Genomic DNA, 25,590 nt, shown 5'->3' with positions numbered 1-25,590 from the left:
CGATAAGCTTTTTCAACAGGAAATTTTACATTCCTGGGTTAATTGACATTTTCAAATTAAGCCAACTACAGGAACCTGCAGGTCAAACGGATTTTAAAAACAGGAACTCCTTACAAATAAAATGTAGAGAAAACTTATAGTTGAAATTTACTTCTCATTCTCTGTACTACAGACAAATTCATTATATTCTCATGAACGTTTTAACAAGACAGGCTTTTAACTTTGGTTATAATTTTCAGCATTTACTCTTTCACAAGCTCAAAAACAGAATCCTTGTAGCAATGTTGGGGAGAAATTATATTCTAGGCTGCCATTCTCATTTTCTCACAAATGTTGTCACTATGATAACAAGACATCCTGTCAAGGATCTTTCTGTTGCTCAAAGCTTCCAGGGTAGGTAATACAGACACTATTTCCTGTGAATCCGTTATGGTAACTAGAAATTATGCTACAACATTTATACTCTTATTCAGTCCTCACAAACACTACAGCACAACTGAATGAAAATTATGCCTTCATAATGTCTAGTAAAAATGTTACCAAAATATCAAAGGAGCAGTTGCTGACTTTGGTTGGCATTTCAGCAGTTACCAATGCAACTACTCAAAACATATCCTGTTCTTTCTCAGCTTCGTACTAGGATCAGTAACTTACTGCTTATTTTGTACCTGCTTACCTGGACAGTACTGCCTGGTGAACTTCATGTAGAACATGAATGTCACTTTTATGCACTGTCCTTTGTCTTGAAAATGTATTTTAACTATGCCTTTGACGTCTAACATGTGGAACAATCCTAAGAAATTTCTTAATCTGTCTTCTGAGTTTGCCTCAAATGTTATTTTGATTTTATTGTTAATGGAACCTTTAACAAGTAAATTTCTGTTACTTTAAAAGGACACTGCAAATTTCTCCACTAATTTTGCAAATTCCAATTTGTTCTGCAGCGCTTATCCTTGCCTCTTAATAAAAAGTTGATGTATTATTACTGATACCTAGGATTGCCTACAAAACCCCTTAACTTTCCTTATAGATAAGCCTATACTTTGGGGTTATACCAAGTACTCCAAAATGAAGTGAAAATAAGTATTACTTAAAGCATTGCATTTCCAACAAATCTAGAACTGCTTCCTTTCATGAAGATACATACTCAGAATACTTAACTAGTTCAATCCCGACTTAGGTGCAGATTGTTTTCTTTTTAATCGTGGTTGGCACTTTTATCATTTGCCACTTGAATGACTAAGACAATTGATACTTAACTTCAGACTTCTTAAACATTTATTCACACATCTAAATTTTCTTCTGATTTATACTATTGTTTTAAAAAGTTAGACAAAAATTTTAGTAAAGATGCAAACATTTCCTTCAGGTTTTTAGAGCCTTGCCAAACCTTCTATACACTGCTTTCAAAAATAACATGTAATATTGTTAACCTAAATATAAAGCAGGTAAGGCTTGCAATGGAGAAATACCATACTGCTTAATTCTGAATGCATTCGTGTGCAAAGACTACAAATGGAAACTTTAAGCAAACAGCACAATTCACCTTCTAAACAAGAAACAAGTGTTTTTATGCTCGTTTAACCCACCAGTAAAATAAACAATAACACTTTACAAAACATACTCAGAAAATTTAGACATTAAATTTAAAAATTTTAACTTCTATCTTTCAACCAGCAGTAACAAGTATGAAATTACTTTGAATAACTCTATTTTTCAACTTATCTGAATAATTCTATTTTTCAATTTATCTGAAAATTCATGGAGGTGAAAGTTTACAGCTCTTCCCTCCAAAACCAACGGTTTTCTTCAGCAATACTCAAGTACCAGTTAAAACAGAAACTCACAAAAAATTTTCCCATGCCAAGAAAACATTTTTAGTACCTGTTTCTGCCTACTCTTTCAGATCGGCTCCCCCCATGACCTCCCCTGGAAGCCTCACAACCTGAGCTACTGTATGACTCACGAGGAGGAGGGTACACCCTATCCTTGGAGGATGGAAACCCTTGTTCTTGTCTTCCGCCACGGTCACGACCACTTAAGTAGGTATCACTTCGGCTGCTTGAGTAACTTTTCCGACTTCCTCCATATCTGTCTCTTGTACTGCTATAATCATCATAGCGACTGCTTCTGCCATAACTCAGAGGTGGACCTCTTCCTGACGGAGCACCACGGGAGCCCCCTGTGAAATCAGTAATTGATAAAATTATAAAACTTTTCCCGTTACTTCTATAACATGACTGTAAAGTACTAAATCTTTGAAAGGATAGCCTTTATCTGCCTCTGTGGTGAAGATATGAATTAGCAGCAGTGGTGAAGGGGCTTTCACAGTTATTTAAAAGAGCAGTACTTTTTAGTTCCAGTAGTTGAGAAGGCAATGGCAACCCACTCCAGTACTCTTGCTTGGAAAATCCCATGGGTGGCGGAGCCTGGTAGGCTGCAGTCCATGGGGTCACTAAGAGTCGGACACATCTGAGCGACTTCACTTTCATGCACTGGAGAAGGAAATGGCAACCCACTCCAGTGTTCTTGCCTGGAGAATCCGAGGGACCGGGAAGACTGGTGGGCTGCTGTCTATGGAGTTGCACAGAGTCGGACACGACTGAAGTGCCTTAGCAGGAGTTTAAATGTTAATTTTTTGGAAAAGACTAAAATTTTGAACTTCATAATGTTCCTGTGCTTCATACTCTCAACAGCACTTTTGCTTTTAAAAATGTTACAATAATTTTTGTGATTAAAAAATGTGAGCTGCCAAATTATCCTTCATATCATTTGAAATGACAGATCAAAAATAATTCAAAGACCTTCAAACCAATCAATTAGGTAGAAATTACATTTTATTTTCTGAGAAAATAGAAGTAAACTTGAGTAAATGATGTAGATCTAGCATGTCAATTCTAATTTTGTCATTTGTAAGCTGTAACTGTACTCTTACCATAACTCTTGTATGAATCCCTGTAGGAACCTCCACTTCGATGTTCAGAATAATCTCTATCACGGTTTCCACCATAGCCATCACGATCACTACATTTAAGAGAATTAATGTTATAATTAACCATTTCCATAAGTTATTTGATTAAAAACAGAATTGTTTATAGTACCTATGTCCTCTAGAGGAATAATCATCTCGAGAACTTGAATGGCCATAATCACAGTATGCATAGTCTCTAGACGGTGGAGCATAATCCTCGGTGTCTCGCGAACTTGAATAATCTCTGCCTGAGAAACTTAAAACAAACAAACAAAATTAAATGACAAGAATTCAGAAAGAAAGTTTTAAATGTGCAAAGGACTTCAATATACTTTTCCTCAAGGAAGATATATAATTATGAACAAGAATATAAAACACTGCTTAACATAATTGTATTTTAGGGAAATACAGTTTCTCAATCCGAATGAGATATCTACTCTGCACCTAGCAGACAGGCTATATATAGAGAGAGATATTTTTTAATCTAAAATATAAAACATCAAGTGTTTGTGAACATGCAGAGAAACTGAAATCCTGTGTGTGCATGGTAGAAATATAAAGCTGTGTCAGACTCTTAGAGACCTTGTGGACTGTAGCCCACCAGGCCCCTCTATTGATGGGACTTTCCAAGCAAGAATTTGCAGTAAGTTGCTGTTTTCTCATCCAGGCAATCTTCCCCACTTCGGGACTGAACCTGAGTCTCTTGCATTGGCAGCAGTGCAGTTATGGAGATGAACGGTTCCTTAAAATACTGAAGTTACTGTACGACCCAGGAATTCCAATTCAGAGTTTACACCAAGAATTGAAAACAGGCACTCCAATGTTTGTACACATTAACTACAAAGATGGATAAACAAACCATGTTAACTATACATACAATGGTGTTAACCCCCACTCAAAAACTGAAGTACTGACTCATGCTTCAGCAAGGATTATCTTTGAAAACACTCACACTAATGGAAAAGCCACATATTAAAGGTCACATATTGTTAGGGCTTCCCCGGTGGCTCAGTTGGTAAAGAATTCGAGTGCAATGTGGACGACCAGGGTTCAATCCCTCAGGAAGATCCTCTGCAGAAGGGAATGGCTACCCACTACAGTATTCTGGCCTGGAGAATTCCATGGATAGCGGAGCCTGGCAGGCTACAGTGAACGTATGATATATTCAGGATTAGGTAAATTTACAGACACATGATATAGGTGGGTGTTTACTAGGGATACAGGAGGATAAAAATGGGAGCAACTGCTTATGGATTTTGTTTTGGGGTGATTAACTATTTTGGAACTGAACAGAGAGAGTGGTTGTAGAATTCTGAGTATTTTAAATGCTACTGAATTGTTCACTTTTAAAATTTTGTTAGATAAATTTTACCTCAACAAAATGAACTATGACTTAAAAATGCATGTATTTTATTTTTCTTTACCTCTCTTTAGTAGCACAACCATTATCTCTTGATGACACACAGTTATCTCTCCGAGAAGACATTGGCTCTCTATGAGGACCTCCTCTGTAATTTTCTCTCCGCAATACTGGACCTTTAATTTTAAAATGCTTACATAAGTATCTCAGAATTGAGAGTAATAGTTCAAAGAAAAAAAAAAAATCAAAAGACTGGTATCTTTCCTCTCTCCAAAACAATTTAAAAAAACTACTTATAAAATCCCATTAATGCACATTTAGTTTGCTTTATACATGTAATTCCTGAACACTTTATTTTCTGACACCATCTGCTCCCTGTACATTTTGCATAATCCTTAAATTACAAGTAATAGAATCTCTCAAAACTTCAGTAAAATCTAATTAATTTTTGAAAACTATTATCACATATTCAATCACAAAGTAGCTGATTCTCTCCTAATGGTGATAAATTTAACATAAACCGCAACCTGAATTACTGACCTTTCTAAACAATAGTGCTTTTGAGTTCAACTACTTATTAGTAATAAAGGGCGCACTTGAAAAATGCTGCCTCTTCCAAAACAGGAAACTAATTCCCATAAATAATGTTCACTTCTTGTGCTAATTCTTATTAATTCCTGGTGGTCAGACTTCTCTTGTTTTGTTTGCTTACTGGGCTAATAGTCTAATGAAACTTTAGTTTTCTCAACTTCTTTACTATTTTGAAATCAATACCATATTACACTTGGCTTCAATAATAGTCTATACATAAAATGACAATTTGATAGTGATTCAAAATTTTTAACTGTACCAGGAGTCAAACAACAAAGTAAAAATATGTCAAGAATCCAAACTAAAGTTAATATGGCAAATTTCAGTTAATGTTTATAATTACATGAACCAGGTAGCCAATATAACAGAGCTAAACGATTCTACATTCCAAAATGCTGACTCATAGGATATTAGTTTTCATAAAAATACTTGACCTTGAAACTACATGAAAACTCCTACTAAGCAGCAAATGTTAGCAACTTAAAAAAAAAAAAAAATTCTGAGGAATTCTCTAGCAAGCTTCAGTTCAGTTCAGTCGCTCAGTCGTGTCCGACTCTCCGCGACCCCATGAATCACAGCACGCCAGGCCTCCCTGTCCATCTCCAACTCCTAGAGTTCACTCAAACTCATGTCCATCAAGTTGGTGATGCCATCCAGCCATCTCATTCTCTGTTGTCCCCATCTCCTCCCACTCCCAATCCCTCCCAGCATCAGATTCTTTTCCAGTGAGTCAACTCGTCGCATGAGGTGGCCAAAGTATTGCAGTTTCAGCTTTAGTATCAGTCCTTCCAATGAACACCCAGGATTGATCTCCTCCAGAATGGACTGCTTGGATCTCCTTGCAGTCCAAGGGACTCTCAAGAGTCTTCTCCAGCACCACACTTCAAAAGCATCAATTCCTCGGCAATCGGCTTTCTTCACAGTCCAACTCTCACATCCATACATGACCATGGGAAAAACCATAGCCCTGACTAGACAGACCCTGGTTGGCAAAGTAATGTCTCTGCTTTTTAATATGCTATCTAGGCTGGTCATAACTTTCCTTCCAAGGAGTAAGCGTCTTTTAATTTCCTGGCTGCAATCAGAATCTGCAGTGATTTTGGAGCCCCCCAAAATAAAGTCTGACACTGTTTCCACTGTTTCCCCGTCTATTTCCCATGAAGTGATGGGACCAGATGCCATGATCTTCGTTTTCTGAACGTTAAGCTTCAAGCCAACCTTTTCACTCCCCTCTTTCACTTTTAGATTTAAAGGAAATGTCTTCCCCACTTCTATGTTAATCACCTACTACACATCTAAAATTAGATGCTAAAGAATTATTTTCCAGCTGTGAATCAACAAATAAACTAGTGATCAGTAAACATGTGCATCTTAAAGTTAAGCATTCATTTTAAAATTGCTCACTTTTACTAAGAAACAACAGTCCCTATATAATATAGCGTTTACCTTGTCCTTTCATTCCACTACTGGTTCGCCCTTGAGCAGAAGGAGCAGATCTTTTAGGAGAAGGACCTTCACATCTTGAGGATGGTCCTCTTTTAGGTGGATAAGTTTCTCTTGAAGAGCTCATATTGCGACTATATCCATTATCACCTGTATTTCAGTGAAATCTTTTAAGTAGAATAAACATTAAGTTTCGCTTACTGTTTATAGATATTTACTAAAGAACTACCATTGCCTTCAGCATTCGTATTTGCCTAAACCAATAAAACTAATTCCTCAAATGATACATCAGTTAGTACAATTCAGTTTGAAAAATTTACGAAATGAGTCAAGAACCACTGCTGTGATAGTAGTCTGAAGAGAATAAAGGAGGTGGAGAAAAACCAGGATAAAATAAATTTTTAAACACACTTGGAGGAAAATGATAATAATTCATACTATTCTGGTATCAAAAAAGCTTTTTAAAAAAGTAACACAATAGGGCGGCGGTCCTAAGACAGCGAAGGAACAGAAGAGGGAGACCACTTCCTCCACAAATTCATCAAAAGAGCATTTGAACGCTGAGTAAATTCCACAAAACAACTTCTGAATGCCAGCAGAGGATATCAGGCACCCAGAAAATCAGCCCATTGTCTTCGAAAGGATATACAAAAGAGGTAAGGATGGAGATCTGTCCCAGAAAGGGAGTCTAAAAAAAGAAAGAAGGTTCCAAACACCAGGAAACATTCTCACTGGCGAGTCTGTGGCAAGCCTTGGAAACTCAGAGGGCAACATAACTGGGAGGAAAAATAAATAAATAATTTAAACCCACAGATTACATGCCCAATGGTAACTCCCAGTGAAGAAGCAGCACAGACGCCCATATCCGCCACTAGCAAGTGGGGGCTTGGCAGGGAGATGCGGGCTGCATTGCTTAGAGTAAGGACCGGACCTGAAGGCCCCGAGGGCAATCTGAGGGAGCTAACTTGAGATAGCAAAGCAGACTGTGGGATAGATATCCTGCAAAAAGGCAAAAAGCCCAAACCTAAGACACCGCCAGACCTGCTCACAGAACAAAGGACTGAGCAACTTAGCCAGCTGCGGATGGCCAATCCCCCACCAAGACAGGCAGGAGAGGGCAAGCAGAGCTGTTTAAGGGGGCAATCAAGGCCCCACAGAGGCATCATCTACCAAACTGCAAGCAGGCTTCGATGATAACCAAGTTTTCTTGGGATTCTGGACGGTTGACAACAGCCTGAGAGGGTACGCCAGTTGTATACCCAGAAAACCGAGAAGCAGGGCCCAGGGAGGTGATAAGTCACAGCGACTGCGCTAGCCAAACACCTGGCCACCTGAGCTGCTCAGACTGGGGAAGGGCCCAAAACGCAGGCCCAACCAAGTCTGCGCCTTTGAGGAGTACTACCTGAACCTAAGCGGCTTTGACCTGGGAAGTGCATGCTACCCAGGGCCTGCCTCAGACAGTTCCTGGCAGAGCAACCTAGAGCTTGAGCAGTATAGAGAGGGAAAGTACACACGCTGTGAGCGGGGGCAAACCCAGTGTGGCTGAGACACTGCGAGCACTCCCCACAAATGCCAGTGATATCTGTTTGCAGACTTCCTCCTTCCCCACAGCACAACTGAACGTGAGCCTAAAAAAGTGTCCACCACCGCCCCCTTGTGTCAGGGCAGAAGCTAGACACTGAAGAGACCAGCAAACAGAAGAAGCTAAAACAGAGGGAACGGCTTTGGAAGTGACAGATGGAGAAGTCTTGAGGCTACTGCAAGAATAAGACTGAAAACCAGAAGTAGGAGGCTTAAGTCCAAATCCTGAGAACAGCAGAGAACTCCTGACCCCATGGAACATTAAGCGATAGGAGCTCATCAAACACCTCTATACCTAAACTGAAACCAAGCACTACCCAAGGTTCAACAAGTTCCAGAGCAAGCACACAAAGTTCCAGAGCACAGCACACAAATTCTCCAGCCACACAGGAACATAGCCCTTAGCCTCAATATAGAGGCTGCCCAAAGTCACTCCAAACGCACTGACATCTCATAACTCATTACTGGACACTTCATTGCACTCCGGAGAGAAGATATTAAGCCCCACCCACCAGAACACCGGCACAAGCTTCCCTAACCAGAAAACCTTGACAAGCCACACCGTGCAATCCCACCCACAGAGAGGAAACTTCATAATAAAGAGAACTCCACAAACAGACAGAAGACGGAAAGGCCACCCCACCCACAGCAATATAAGCAAGATGAAGCGTCAGAGAAATACCCAGAAAGTAAAGGAACAGGATAAATGCCCACCAACCCAAACAAAAGAGAAAGAGACAGGAATCTACCTGATAAAGAATTCTAAATGATAGTGAAAGTGATCCAAAATCTTGAAAACAAAATGGAGTTACAGATATTTAGCCTGGAGACAAGGATCAAGAAGATGCAAGAAAGGTTTAACAAGGACCTAGAAGAAATAAATAAGAGTCAATATATCATGAATAACACAATAAATGAGACCAAAACACTCTGGAGGGTATCAACAGTAGAATAACGGAGGCAGAAGATAGGATAAGTGAGCTAGAAGACAGAATGGCAGAAATAAATGAAACAGAGAGGAAAAAAAGTAAAACGAATTAAAACAAACGAGGACAATCTCAGAGACCTCTGGGACAATGTCAAATGCACCAAGATTTGAATCACAGGAGTACCAGAAGAAGAAGACAAAAAGACAGACCTGAGAAAATACTTGAGATAATAGTTGAAAACTCCCCTAAAATGGGGAAGGAAATAATCACCCAAGTCCAAGAAACCCAAAGAGTCTCAAACAGGATAAACCCAAGGTGAAACACCCCAAGACCCATATTAATCAAATTAACAAAGATCAAACACAAAGAACAAATATTAAAAGCAGCAAGGGAAAAACAACAAATAACACACAAGGGGATTCCCATAAGGATAACAGCTGATCTCTCAAGAGAAACTCTTCAGGCCAGGACGGAATGGCAGGGCATACTGAATGCGTTGAAAGAAAATAACTTACAGCCCGGATTACCGTACCCAGCAGGGATCTCATTCAAATATGAAGGAGAAATCAAAAGCCTTACAGACAAGCAAAAGCTGAGAGAATTCATCACCATCAAACCAGCTCTCCAACAAATGCTAAAGGACCTTCTCTAGAAAGAACACAGAAAGAGTGTACAAACTCGAACCCAAAACAATAAAGTAAATGGCAACGGGATCATAGGTATCAATAATTCCCCTAAATGTCAATGGGTTGAATGCCCCAACCAAAAGACAAAGACTGGCTGAATGGATACAGAAACAAGACCCCTATAACCCCTATATATGTTGTCTACAAGAGACCCACCTCGAAACGAGGGACACATACAGACGGAAAGTGAAGGGCTGGAAAAAGATACTCCTCGCAGAGACCAAAACAAAGCAGGAGTAGCAATACTCATATCAGATAAAATACACTTTAAAACAAAGGCTGTGAAAAGAGGAAAAGAAGGACACTATATAATTATCAAAGGATCAATCCAAGAAGACATAACAATTATAAATATATATGCACCCAACATAGGAGCACCGCAATGTGTAAGATAATGCTAGCAATTGAGAGGGGAAACTAACAATAACACAATAAGAGTGGGAAACTTTAATACCCCACTCATACCTATGGATAGATCAACTAAACAGAAAATTAACAAGGGAACACAAACGTTAAATGATACATCAGACCAGTTAGACCTAATTGATACCTGTAGGATATTTAACCCCCAAACAATCAATTTCAACTTTTCCTCAAGTGCACACGGAACCTTCTCCAGGATAGATCATATCCTGGGTCATAAATCTAGCCTTGGTAAATTCAAAATAATTGAAATCATTCCAACCATCTTTTCTGACCACCATGCAGTAACATTAGCTCTCAGTTACAGGAGAAAATCTATTAAAAATTCCAACACATGGAGGCTGAAGAACATGCTGCTGAGTAACCAACAAATCGCAGAAGAAATCAAAATATGCACAGAAACGAATGAAAATGAAAACATGACAACCCAAAACCTCTCGGACACTGTAAAAGCAGTGCTAAAGGGAAGGTTCATAGCAATACTGGCATACCTTAAGAAACAAGAAAAAAGTCAGCTAAATAACGTAACTCTACACCTAGAGTAATGAGACAAGGAAGAAATTAACAACCTCCTCAGGGTGAGAGGAAGGAAAGAAATCTTAAAACTCAGGGCAGAAATAAATGCAAAAGAGACCAAAGCAAAAATCAACAAAGTCAAAAGCTGTTTTTTTTTTTTTTTTGAGAGGGTAAATAAAGTTGACAGACCATTAGCCAGACTCATCAAGAAACAAAGGGAGAAAATCCAAATCAATAAAGTTAGAAATGAAAATGGAGAGATCACAACAGAGAACCCAGGAATACAAAGGACCATACGAGACTACTATCAGCAATTACAGGCCAATAAATGGACAACTTGGAAGAAATGGACACATTCTTAGAAAAGTACAACTTTCCAAAACTGAACCAGGAAGAAATAGAAAATCTTTAACAGACCCATCACAAGCACAGAAATGGAAACTGTAATCAGAAATCTTCCAGCAAACAAAAGCCCAGGAATTCTACCAAAATTTTAGAGAAGAGCTAAGGAAGGTTATGACCAACCTGGATAGTGTATTAAAAAGCAGAGACATTACTTTGCCAATAAAGGTACACCTAGTCAAGGCTATGGTTTTTCCCGTGGTCATGTATGGATGTGAGAGTTGGACTGTGAAGAAAGCTGAGCACCAAAGAATTGATGCTTTTGAACTGTGGTGCTGGAGAAGACTCTTGAGAGTCCCTTGGACTGCAAGGAGAGCCAACCAGTCCATTCTAAAGGAGATCAATCCTGGGTGTTCATTGGAAGGACTGATGCTAAAGCTGAAACTCCAATACTCTGGCCACCTCATGCGAGACTTGACTCACTGGAAAAGAGTCTGATGCTGGGAGGGATTGGGGGTGGGAGGAGATGGGGACGACAGAGAATGAGATGGCTGGATGGCATCACCGACTCGGTGGACATGAGTTTGAGTGAACTCTGGGAGTTGGTGAAGGACAGGGAGGCCTGGCGTACTGTGATTCATGGGGTCGCAAAGAGTCGGACACGACTGAGTGACTGAACTGAACTGAACGCCTCTCCTGCTCAAATTCTTCCAGAAAACTGCAGACGAATGTAAACTTCCAAACTCCTTCTATGAGGCCACCATCACCCTAATACCAAAACCTGAAAAAGATACCTCAAAAAAAGAAAACTACAGGTCAATATCACTGATGAACATAGATATAAAAATCCTTAACAAAATTCTAACAATCAGAATCCAACAACACATTAAAAAGATCATACATCATGACCAAGTCGGCTTTATCCCAGGGATGCAAGTATTCTTCAGTATCCGCAAATCAATCAATGTAATACACCACATGAACAAACTGAAAAATAAAAACTGTATGATTATCTCAATAGATGCAGAGAAAACCTTTGACAAAATTCAACATCCATTTATCATACAAACCCTCCAGAAGGTGGGAATAGAAGGAACATTCCTCCACATAATAAAAGCTATATATGACAAACCCACAGCAAACATTATCCTCAATGGTGAACACTTGAAAGCATCTCCCCTAAAGTCAGGAACAAGACAAGGGTGGCCACTCTTACCATTACTGTTCAGCATAGTTTTGGAAGTTTTGGCCACAGCAATCAGAACAGAAAAAGACATCAAAGCATTCCAGATTGGAAAAGAATTAAAACTCTCACTATTTGCAGATGACATGATCCTCTACACAAAAAACCCTAAAGACTCTACCAGAAAACTACTAGAGCTAATCAATGAACATAGTAAAGTTTCAGGATATAAAATCAACACACGGAAATCCCTTGCATTCCTATACACTAATAATGAGAAAATAGAAAAAGAAATTAAGAGAACAATTCCATTCACCGTTCCAACGAAAAGCATAAAATCCTTAGGAATATACCTACCAAAAAAACCAAAAGGCCTTTATATACAAAACTATAAGACACTGGTGAAAGAAATCAAACAGGATACTAATAGATGGAGAAAATACCATGTTGGTGGATTGGAAGAATCAATACTGTGAAAATGACTATACTGCCCAAAGTTATCTACAGAGTCAGTGCAATCCCTATCAAGCTACCAATGTTATTTTTCACAGAGCTAGAACAAATAATTTTACAATTTGTATGGAAGTACAAAAACATCGTACAGCCAAAGCAATCTTGAGAAAGAAGAAAGGGGGGAATCAATCCACCGGACTTTAGGCTGTACTACAAAGCCACAGTCATCAAGACAGTATGGTACTGGCATAAAGACAGAAATATAGAGCCACGGAACAAAATAGAGAGCCCAGAGATAAATCCACACACCGATGGACACCTCATCTTTGACAAAGGAGGCAAAGATATTCAATGGAGAAAAGACAATCTCTGTAACAAGTGGTCCTGGGAAAACTGGTCATCCCCTTGTAAAAGAATGAAACTAGAACACTCCCTAACATCATATACAAAAATAAACTCAAAGTGGGTTAAAGACCTAAGGGGAAGACCAGAAACTATAAACTCCTAGAGGAGAACGTAGGCAAAACACTCTCTGACATAAATCACAGCAGGATCCTCCATGAACCACCTCACAGAATATTGGAAATAAAAGTAAAAATAAACTAAGAGGACCTAATTAAAATTAAAACCTTCTGCACAGCAAAGGAAACGATGAGCAAGGTGAAAATACAGCTTTCAGAATGCGAGAAAATAATAGCAAATGAAGCAACTGACAAATAATTAATCTCCAAAATATACAAGCAACACCTGTAGCTCAAATCCAGAAAAAATAAACGACCCAATCAAAAAATGGGCCAAAGAACTAAACAGACATTTCTCCAAAGAAGACAAACAGAAGGCTAACAAACATATGAAAAGATGCTCAATGTCACTTCTAATCAGAGAACTGCAAATCAAAACCACAATGAGGTGCCATTTCACCCCGGTCAGAATTTCTGGCTGCTATCCAAAATTCTACAAGCAAAAAAGCTGGAGAGGATGTGGAGAAAAGGGAACCCTCCTGCACTGTTGATGGGAATGCAAACTAGTGCAGCCACTATGGAGAAAAGTGGGGGAGATTCCTTAAAAATCTGGAAATAGACCTGCCATACGACCCACCAATCTGACTCCTGGGCATACACACCGAGGAAACAAGAATTGGAAGAAACAAATGTACTCCAATGTTCAATGCAGCACTGTTTTTAACAGCCAGGACATGGAGGCAACCTAGATGTCCATCTGCAGACAAATGGATAATAACGCTGTGGTACATATACACAATGCCGTATTACTCAGCAATTAAAAGAATACACTTTAACCAGTTCTAATAAGGTGGATTAAACTGGAGCCTATTATACAGAGTGAACTGAGCCAGAAATAAAAACACCAACACGGTATACTAACACAAATATATGGAATTGAGAAAGATGGAAACAATAACATGGTATGCGACACAAAAGAGACACAGGCGTATAGAACAGTCTTATGGACTCTGTGGGAGAGGGTGAGGGAGGGATGATTTGGGAGAATGGCAATGAAACATGTATATCATCATATGTGAAATGCATCGCCAGTCCAGCTTCGATCCATGATACAGGATGCTCGGGGCTGATGCACTGGGATGACTCTGAGGAATGATATGGGGAGGGAGGTGGGAGGGGAGTTCAAGATGGGAAACACATGTACAACCGGTGGATTCATGTCAGTGTATGGCAAAACCAATATAGTATTGGAAAGTAATTAGCCTCTTAATTAAAACTGTTTATAACAGATAAAAAAAGGATACATTTGAATCAATTCCAATGAGGTGGATGAAAATGGAGCTATTATACAGAGTGAAGTAAGCCAGAAAGAAAAAAACCAATGCAGTATACGAACACAAATATATAGAATTTAGAAACATGGTAACGATAACCCTGTATGTGAGACAGCAAAAGAAACACAGATATATAGAACAGTCTTTTGGACTCTGTGGGTGAGGGAGAGGGTGCGATGATTTGGGAGAATGGCATTAAAACATGTATATAACCATATGGGAAATGAGTCACCAGTCCAGGTTCAATGCATTATACAGGATGATCGGGGCTGCTGCTCTGAGATCACCCAGATGAATGATGTGGGGAGGGAGGTGGAAGCAGGGTTCATGATAGGGAACACATGTACACCCGGGGAAGATTCATGGCAATGTAAGGCAAAACTAATACAATATTGTAAAGCAATTCAGGTAAAGCAATTAGCGTGCAATTAAAATTAAATACATACATACATACATATATATAAAGAATATATTTGAATCAGTTCTAATGAGGTGGATGAAACTGGAGCCTATTATACAGAGTGAAGTAAGCCAGAAAGACTAACACCAATACAGTATACAACACATATATTGGAATTCAAAATGATGGTAATGAGAACCCTGTATTCGAGACAGCAAAAGAGAAACAGAGATGTAGAACAGTCTTATGAAGTCTGTGGGAGAAGCCAAGGGTTGCATGATTTGGAGAATGGCATTGAGACATGTATGTTATGATATGGGAAAAGAATCACCAGTCCAAGTTCGATCCATGACACAGGATGCTCGGGGCTGGTGCACTGGGATGACCCTGAGGAATGATATGAGGAGGGAGGCGTGAGGGGATTTCAAGATGGGGACACATGTACAACCGGGTGGATTCGTGGCAGTGTATGGAAAAACCAATATAGAGTATTGGAAACTAATTAGCCTCTAATTGAAATTTTTTATAAACGATAAAACATGAATACATTTGAATCAGTTTTAATAAGGTGGATGAAACCTAAGCCTACTATACAGAGTGAAGTAAGCTAGAAAGAAAAACCAACACAGTATACTAACACATTTATATGGAATTTAGAAAGATAGTAACAATATCGCTTTATGTGAGACAGCAATAGAGACATAGATATAGAGAACAGTCTTATGGACTCAGAGGGAGAGACAAGCAAGGGATGATTTAGGAGAATGGCACTGAAACAAGTATGCCGACATACGTGAAATGAATCATCAGTCAGGTTTGATGCATGATACAGGATGCTCGGGGCTCGTGCACTGGGATGACTCAGAGGGATGATATGGGGAGGGAGGTCGGAGGAGGGTTCAAGATGGGGAACACATGTACACCCAGGGCCGATTCATGTCAATGTATGGGAAAACGAATTCAATATTGTAAAGTATCAGCTTATAATTTAAATTTTAAAAAAGAATATATTTGAATCATTTCTAATGAGGCAGATGAAACTGGAGTCTATTATACAGATTAAAGTAAGCCTGAAATGAAAACACCAATACAATATACTAACACACACATATGGAAATTAGTAAGATGGGAACGATTACCCTGTATGTGAGACAGAAAAAGAGACACAGATATATACAACAGTCTATGGACTCTATGGGAGAGGGCGAGGGTGGGATACTTAAGAGAATGGCTCTGAAACATGTATATTATCACATGGGAAATGAATCGTCAGTAGAGGTTCGATGCATCACACAGGATGCTCGGGACTGGTGCACTGGGTTGACCCAGATGGATGATACGGGGAGGGAAGTTCGGCGGGGGGCGGGGGGTTCAAGATGTGGAACACCTGTGCACTCAGGGCAGAATCATGTCAATGTACAGCAACACCAATAAAATATTGTGAAGTAATTCGCCTCCAATAAAAATATTTTTTTAGAAAAAGTATACATTTGCATCAGTGGAGAAGGAAAGGGTAGCCCACTCCAGTATTCTTGCCTGGAGAATCCCATGGACGGAGAAGCCTGGTAGGCTACAGTCCACGGGTCGTAAAAGCGTTGGACACAACTGAGTGACTGAACGGAACGGACGGAATGAGGTGGTTGAAACTGGAGCTTATTATACAGTGAGAAGTAAGCCAGAAAGAAAAACACCAATACGGTATACTAACACATTTATACGGAATTTAGAAAGATGGTAATGATGACCCTGTACGCGAGTCAGCAAGAGTCACAGATATATAGAACAGTCTTATGGAATCTGTGGGAGAAGTCACGGGTGGGATGATTTGGGAGAATGGCACAGAAACATGCATATTATCATATGTGAAACGAATTGCCAGTCCAGGTTCAATGAATGATACAAGATGCTCGGGACTGGTGCACTGGGAAAACCCAGAGGAATGATACTGCGAAGAGGGAGGGGGTTCAAGATGGGGAACACATGTACACTGGGGCATATTCATGTCAATGTATGGCAAAACCACTACAATATTGTAAAATAAATAGCCTCCAGTTAAAATTTAGAAAATGACTACACTGAATCAGTTCTAATGAGGTGGTTGAAACTGGAGCCAATTATAGTGTGAAGTAACCCAGAAAGAAAAACACCAATATAGTTTACTAATCATATATATGGAATTGAGAAAGATGGTAACGATACCCTATATGTAAGACAACAAAAGAGACTCAGATATATACAACAGTCTTATGGACTCTGAGGAAGAGGGCAAGGGAGGGATGATTTGGGAGAATGGCATTGAAACATGTATATTATCACAGGCGAAATGAATCTCCTCCACTCAGGTTTGATGCATGATACAGAGTCCTCAGGGCTGGTGCACTGGGATGATTCAAAGGGATATTATCAGGAGGGAGATGGGTTCAAGATGGGAAATACAGGTACACCCAGGGCAGATACATGGCAAAGTATGGCAAAACCAATACAATATTGTAAAGTAATCAGCCTCCAATTAAAATTTTTTGAAAAGATTAAAAAAAAAAGAATACATTTAAATCACTTCTACTGAGGTGGATGAAACTTCAGCATATTTTACACAGTGAATTAAGCCAGAAAGAAATACACCAAAACAGTACACTAACACATATATATGGAATTTAGAAAGATGGTAACCATAACCCTGTACACGAGACAGTAAAAGAGACACAGATGTATAGAAGAGTCTTATGGACTCTGAAGGAAGGGCAAATTTGGGATGATTTGGGAGAATGGCATTGAAACATGTACATTATCATATGTAAAATAAATCCCCAGCCCAGGTTTGATGAATGAAACAGGATGCCCGGGGCTATCGCACTGCGATGACCCCAAGGGATGATATGGGGAGGGAGGTCGGAGGGGGGTTCAAGATGGGGAACACATGCACATCCGGAGCGGATTCATGTCAATGTAAGACAAATACAACACAATATTGTAGACTAATTAGCCTCCAATTAAAATTTTTCAGAAAGGATAAAAAAAAGTAACACATTTGAATCAGTTCTAATGAGGTGGACGAAACTGGAACCTATTATACATAGTGACGTAAGCCAGAAAGAAATACACCGATACAGTGTATTAAAGCATATATATGGAATTTAGAAAGATAGTAACAATAACCCTGTCTGCGTGACATCAAAAGAGATACAGATATCTGTTACTGTTACTATACAACAGTCTTATGGACTCTGTGGGAGAGGGAAATGGTGGGGTGATTTGGAAGAATGACATAGAAACATGTATATTATCATATGTGAAACGAACTGCCAGTCGAGGTTCGAAACATCTTATAGGAAACTCGGGGTTGGTGCTCTGGAATGACCCAGAGGAATGATATGGGGAGGGAGGCGGGAGGGGGATTCAAGATGGGGAATGCATGTTCAGCCAGGGCAGATTCATGTCAAAGTATGGCAAAACATATACAATATTTTAATTAGCTTCCAAGTAAAGTTTGTTTTTTCTTTTTAAGATTAAAAAAAAGAGAATACATTTGAATCAGTCTAAATGAGGTGGATGAAACTGGGGCCTATTATACAGAGGGAAGTAACCCAGAAAGAAAAACACCAATACAGTATACTAACGCATATCTATGGAATTTAGAAAGATGGTAAAAACAGCCCTGTATGTGTGACATCAAAAGAGACACAGAAATATACAACAATCTTATGGACTCGGTGGGTGAGGGAGAGGGTGGGATGATTTCACAGAATGGTATTGAAACATGTATATTATCATATGAGAAACGAATAGCTAGTCCAGGTTCGATGCATGATACAGGATGCTTGGGGCTGGTCCTCTGGGATGACCCAGAGGAATGACATGTGGATGGAAGTGGGAGAGGGGTTTAAGATGGGATACACAAGTACACCCAGGGAAGATTCATGGCAATGTAAGGCAAAACCAATACAATATTTTAAATAATTAGACTCCAATTAAAATTAAATATAAATATATACATATATATACATATACATATATATATATATATATATATATATAACATTGAATCAGTTCTAATGAGGTGGATGAAACTGGAGCCTATTATACAGAGTGAAGTAAGCCAGAAGGAAAAACACCAACACAGTTTACTAACACATTTATATGGAATTTAAAAAAGATAGTAACAATATCCCTTTATGCGAGATAGCAAAAGAAACACATATATAGAACAGTCTTATGGACTCTGTGGGAGAGGGCGAAGTTGGGATGATATGGATGGATGGCACTGAAACATGTATATTATCATATGTGAAATGAATTTCCAGTCCAGGTTCGATGCATGAAACAGGATTCTCTGGGCTGGGGCACAGGGATGACCCAGAGGGATGATATAAGGATGGAGGAGGGAGGGTGTGTTCAAGATCGGGAAGACATGTATGTCTGGAGCAGATTCATATCAATGAAAGGCAAAACCAATACAATATTGTAAATTAGCCTCCAATTAAATTGTTTTAAAAAATAAAAAAAAAGAAGCAATTTGTAACTGTTCTAAAGACGTTGATGAATATGGAGCATATTATACAGAGTGAAGTAAGCCAGAATGTAAAACACCAGTACAGTATACTAACACATATATATGAAATTTAGAAAGATTTTAATGAAACTCTTGTATGCGAGACAGCAGAAGAGACACAGATATATAGAACAATCTTATGGACTCTGTAGGAAACGGCAAGGGGGGATGATGTAGGAGAATGGCATTGAAACATGTATATTAATATATGTGAAAATGAATCGGCCATCCAGGTTCAATGCATGGTACAGGATGCTCGGGACAGGTGCTCTGGGATAACCCAGAGGGATGATATGGGGACAGAGGTGGAAGGGGTTTCAAGATGGGGAACTTATGTACACCCGGGACAGATGCATGTCAACATATGGCAAAACATATACAATATTCAAAAGTCATTAGCCTCCAGTTAAAACAATATATATATAAGAATACATTTGAATCAGTTCTAATGAGGTGGATGAAACTGGAGCCTATTCCACAGAGTGAAGTAAGCCAGAAAGAAAAACACCAATACAGTATACTAGTTCATATATATGGAATTTAGAAAGATAGTAACAATAATCCTGTATGTGAGACAGCAAAAGAGACACAGATATACAGAACAGTTTTATGGACTCTGAGGGAGAGGGAGAGGGTGGGATGACTTGGGAGAATGGCATTAAAACATGTGTATTATCATATGTGATATGAATCTCCAGTCCAGGTTCGATGCATGATACGGGATGCTCGGAGCTTATGCACTGGGATGACCCAGAGGAATGATATAGGTTGGAGATGGGAGAGGGGTTCAAGTTGGGAAAGACATGAACACCCAGGGCAGATGCATGTCAATGTATAGCAAAACCAATACAATATAGTAAAATAATTAGCCTCCAAATAAATTTTTTTAAAAATATTAAAAAAGGGCAAAAAATTACAATTGAATCAGTTCTATGAGGCGGATGAAACTGGAGCCTAATATACAGAGTGAAGTAAGCCAGAAAGAAAAACTCCAGTACAGTATACCAACACATATATATGCAATGTAGAAAGATGGTAACAATAACCCTGTATACGAGACAGCAAAAGAGACACAGATATATACACCAGTTACGGACCCCGTGGGTGACGGTGGGATACTTGGGAGAACGGCACTGAAACATGTATATCATCATAGGTGAAACTAATCGGCAGTCTAGGTTCCATGCATGATACAGGATATTCGGGGCTGGTGCACTGGGATGCTCCAGAGGAATGATATGCGTAGGGAAGTGGGATGGGGGTTCAAGATGGGGAACACATGTACACCCGGTTAGTTTCATGTCAATGTATGGCAAAACCAAAACAATAGTGTAATTGGCCTCCAATTAAAATTAACATAATAAAAAAAGAATGCATCTGAATCAGTTCTAATCGGTGGATGAAACTGGAGCCTATTATACAGAGTGAAGTAAGCCAGAAAGAAAAACACCAATACAGGATACTAACACATACATAGGGAATTTAGAAAGACAATAACGATAACCCTGTGTGTGAGACAGCAATAGAGACACAGGGCTGGTTGGGATGAATTGGGAGATTGGCACTGAAACATGTATATTATCATATGTAAAATGAATTGCCAGTCTAGGTTCGATGCAAGATACAGGAAGCTCGGGGTTTGTGCTCTGGGATGACCCAGAGGAATGATATGGGGAGGGATGTGGGAGGGGCATTCAAGATTGGGAACACATGTACTCCCAGGGTGGATTCATGCCAAGTATGGGACAACCAATACAATAATGTAAATTAAAAAAAAAAAAAACATGTCACAAAGCTATTTGTACCTCATAGAGAAAGAGAGAATATTTTACATGAAATATACATTGACTTGAATCTATCCAAATATTAAGTCCCAATGTTGCACAAGTGAAACTAATCCATTCTTTTAAATAAACTATACTTCAAATAAATAAAATGTAACAATAATTAAGTCAAAACAATAAAAATATGCACCTAAAAATACAAACAACACCTTTTATAGGAAAATATGCAACTTTTCAAACAACCATGGATACATATATAATTCGATAAAAAAAAAAAATCCTGCTTATAATTGAATTCACACAGATCAATTCTGTTTTGTTCAAGCATAACCTTTAGTGTTAATTTTGAGTAAAAGGCTATGTTCTGTTCAAGTTTAACAGACGTTAAAAATACATGGTATGCAATGAAAAATTATCTTTTTATCTAACTAGAAAAATGTTGACAGATATATTCCAATTACACTTGGCAGAGTATAAGCTAGTAAACTTTTCCCCTCATCTCTTGAGAAAACAACAGGACTGTGTGATCTTATAATGAACACACGCTGTAACTGAACTTAAGATTTTCTAAAAATGGCACATCTGGTTGTCAAAACCAGAAGTGAAATTTTTTAAAGATTTGCTACTGTTAGTAGAAGAGACAAAGTTCGTTAAATACATGGAAGTTTATGAATGGAAAGTGACTCCCTTCTTCTGTCTTACCAAGTAAAAACTTCTTTGAAAATCTCATATTACCATTTTCAATAACTCACTGTTCTCTAACACACACAAACATGTAAATATATATGTTTTGTATGTAAATATACATACAAAACAGATGCTTTTACATCTGCATCAAAGACAACTTTTCCAAAATGCAAATTATACTACAACAGAACCCAGGAACAAAAGCACCGTATCAAAATGACAGTGGATATTTGCATAGATTTGTCTGCACATTTATGCTCAAGACAAACACTATAAGGTCAGTCCAAAAATATGGAATTTTCACCCCTGAACTGTGGTTATCTGTTATGTAATCTTGAAAATTATCCAGTACTTTTTACAATACAGTAGGACTACTCTGAAAGTATATCAACGTAGTTTTAATTCTTTAAATAAAGTTATTTGCTGTAAGCTGGAAAATTCTAATGTATGATCAACAGAAATGAATTCTGTAGAAAAACTCTTAAAGAGGCATCAATAACAATGGTTAAAAAAAACTTAACAAAATTTAAGTGATTTCCCTGTAAGACGATAAACATTTTTTGCACATACGTAATTTTAAAACTACGACAATTCTTTACAACTTAGAAATAATTTTGATTATCAAGAATGGTAATTTCTCACCTAATATATTCTTATCGATTATTCTGCTCATTACCAATGCAATAAAAATTAAGGTTTACTAGATGTTCAAACTTAACAGGTTTTCAGTGCTATGGCATCCTTATATTTTAATACATTACCAAAGTGTCCTCCTTGAGACACACGCCCTCTTGCTCCTCCTCCTTTTTCACATCTCAGATTTTTCGGATGGCCCCTTTTTCTTGCAGGAGGTTGAGATCTCAGTTTGCCACCACTTTCAAATGATGGCTTATTGGCTTGTTCTACTTTGTTTTTCCATCCAAAAACTAAAAGATTAAGTACAGCATCACTAATGTTACATAAAATTTAACTTATTGTTGTAATGAGTTAAATCAGTATTTTTTCCCCAAAAGCAAACATTTTTTTCCTGAAATGACTGTGTCCTTCCACATGATGAACATGACTTAATTGGCAATTGCCTTTCGTAAGTCATCCACCACAAAGCATATGCATTTACTATCAGAATTTCCGGAAAGGTTCTCTGGTATTAAAAGATGTGTATCTCTCCATTACCATGAAAAAGCACACATTTTTATTTTCTGTAACGTGCTTCATTTTAGTAATTTTTCCATTTAAAATTTGTTTCCCAAGGGTATGTAAAAGCATGCATATTACTTACAGTATTTACTCAAAATTATTGTTCCTATCATAATTACATTTTTAGCATTTGTTCTATTAGACACAAACATAAAGAAAATTTCTCAATATAAGTGCTGCTCTGTATTTACTCTAGTTCTATTAATTTTCTTCCTTTTTCTTTTTTAAAACTAGGGTCCTTATTTGGTCTTTAACATTTCTTGCCTTACACAACTGTTTTATTTTGTGTTCCCAAATAGTTACCGTAATGCTACTTCATATTTTTCAGAAATGCTTAAACTTAATTGATCTTCCAATATCTGCCTTAATCTTTTACAGAGACCAAAGGGAGTTTTGAAAACCCAGCAGGAATCATACTATATAGACTCTTGTTATTTCATATTATTTTTGGAAAATAATTTTAAATCCTAAATTCCTACCAGGACTTCTGGCTGAAATGGGCTCTAGCTCAATATAATCAGCCTCAAAAGCCATGTTTTCCCATCTTAGGTCTTATTTTCTATTTTTTGGTTTAAAATATTTTCCACAAATTCATGCACTGCCTCCTTCCCAACGCAGGATTTAGCTTACATTCCTAGATATACCTAAAAATAGTATCCAAAACCCAATAAGCTCTACCAAAATTACTACTTCATTTTCCTTAACATTTCTGCATGTGAAATTAATGTTTCTTCTCGTACATCTTTTCCCTTCACCCTAGAATACCAGTGCTCAAGAAAATAAATACTTTGTCTCATCCATAACCATTAGTCAGCTACTAAATACAATCAATGCCTTACAATATAACACCTATTGAATAAAGAATAATTCAAGTGTTAATTTCAGATTACATGTTCCTGTGGCTAGACAACTAGAACAAATTAAAAAACAGCAATTAGTTACCATCAAGTAGTCTCAAGGAAACTTTATCTCTGTGACCCAAAGCTGGGTCAAACTTAACTTTTAGGTATTACCATATCTGAAAAATGAAAGTACAAGGGTCAGCTTGTGCCACATGCCTGAAATATACTAGAACCATAACTATAGATAATAGGGAATTAATGTAGTCACACTAAGGGAATGTAGAAGTTTTAGAGATAATTTAACAATTAACAGGATATCATGAGTACAAAAGCCCATGACCCACAATACAAAATGGGGGAAATAGACTTTTTTATTTAATATAACAATCCACAGAGGGGGAAATCCTGGAGCAAACACAGTGCTCTGTAACTAGCTAAAGAAATGGGATGCTTATGGCTGATTCATGCTGATAGACTGCAAGAAACCAACACAATATTGTAAAGCAATTCTCCAATGTTTAAAAACAGTTCTGCCTCTAACGGACAAATTTTTATTCGTAACACTGAAACAGTGAAGACTGACTTAAATAGAAAATGCCAAGACTTAAAATACAGAATGGAATACCGGTAGAGTGCTGAAGGTTAAAACCTATTTGTGTTTACACTTGAATGCTAATAGAAGACAGATTTAATCTATTTTGTTACTGCTGGGTATTAACTTCAATCTCTTCCCAACCAGAGGATCCAGTGTTTATGTGACAAAAAGGAGAGTGAAGCCTTACAGAGCATTATACTATTGTAACAATAAAGAAATCTATAAAGAGTACTAGATGAAGAACATTCATTATTAAGACTTACCTTTCCATTCATTCCTTTGGCAGCATCCTTTGCATCTGCCGGGCTCTCAAAAGTAATGAAAGCAAAGCCTCTCGACTTGTTTGTGTTCCGATCCCTTATCAAGAGAACTGTAATATACATAAATCTTTTTAATTTAAAATGTCACATAAAACTGAACTTTATTGTTTTCAAAATAATCACTCCTTTGACGCTTTCTCATAAGACCCCTTTAACATACTTGAATGTTATCAATAGAGTACAAACTTTTGAAAGTTACTTAAAAGCAACAAAAATCTATATATTATTTTATATATGATATAAAAACACCACACAATTTGATTTTTATGTATAACTTCTAGTATTTTAAAAACTAACAGTAAATAATCTCAATAATTCTACAATTACCATATCTTATTCTTTTTCATGTCCCAGGACCATTAGTACATTTTAAAAGCACTCTTTTCTTCCCTTTTCAGTAAGAGGAGACCCTTTCACTGACTGCCAAGTGCTTAATCAATTAAAAAAAAAATCTCAAACTACTCAAAGTATACATATGCTTTAACGACTTAATGTATATTGATTCTACAGTTACCTTCCATAATGTGACCGTATTTCCCAAAATCAGCTTCAAGAGACTTCTCCGTTGTTTCAGCACTGAGGCCTCCTATGAAGAGTTTTCCAGGCTTATCTGCTTCCATCGTTTTACTGTTAGGTGGCAAAAAATATGCCAAAAAACTAATCATGAGCCAAAATGTTCAAGTGTCATTAAAAAAAAACAAAAAAACTTAACTTTAAAAAATGTTTACTAAAAAGACAAGAAAACTTGTAACGCAAAAAGGAAAACAAGCGCTGAACTAACGAATGACGTTTTTTACAGATGACAAAAGCCTGGAAGTTTAAATTACATTAGACGGCTGCTGTAAATCTCTTTTGAGCTGCACTATTTAAAGGTTTCATTCATTAAAACCTAAATACTGTATCTAAGTTTTATAACATGTGCATAAAATATACTAAACAGATT

At 37.9% G+C, this 25,590-nt stretch overlaps 1 protein-coding gene across 1 annotated transcript; it reads right to left on the bottom strand.

The window, feature by feature from the left end:
• Nucleotides 1–282: 282 nt before the first annotated feature.
• On the bottom strand, nt 283–25,267 carry LOC148773181 (RNA-binding motif protein, X chromosome-like). The gene is made up of 8 exons (XM_088834457.1): nt 25,162–25,267; nt 24,587–24,697; nt 22,455–22,619; nt 6,369–6,515; nt 4,396–4,507; nt 3,102–3,227; nt 2,936–3,024; nt 283–2,182 (listed from the first exon to the last, which is right to left on the bottom strand). Exons 1-8 carry the CDS (start codon nt 25,265–25,267, stop codon nt 1,878–1,880), a joined length of 1,161 nt encoding a protein of 386 aa, XP_088690583.1. The 3' UTR covers nt 283–1,877.
• Between the last annotated feature and the right edge of the window lie 323 nt (nt 25,268–25,590).

The sequence above is a fragment of the Moschus berezovskii genome, chromosome Y (genome assembly GCF_049115385.1).
Source record: "Moschus berezovskii isolate FMDL1 chromosome Y, NW_MosBer_1.0, whole genome shotgun sequence".
NCBI lineage: Eukaryota > Metazoa > Chordata > Mammalia > Artiodactyla > Moschidae > Moschus > Moschus berezovskii.
Note: the sequence above shows the minus strand (reverse complement) of the source record. Positions and strands in the feature narration are given on the sequence as shown.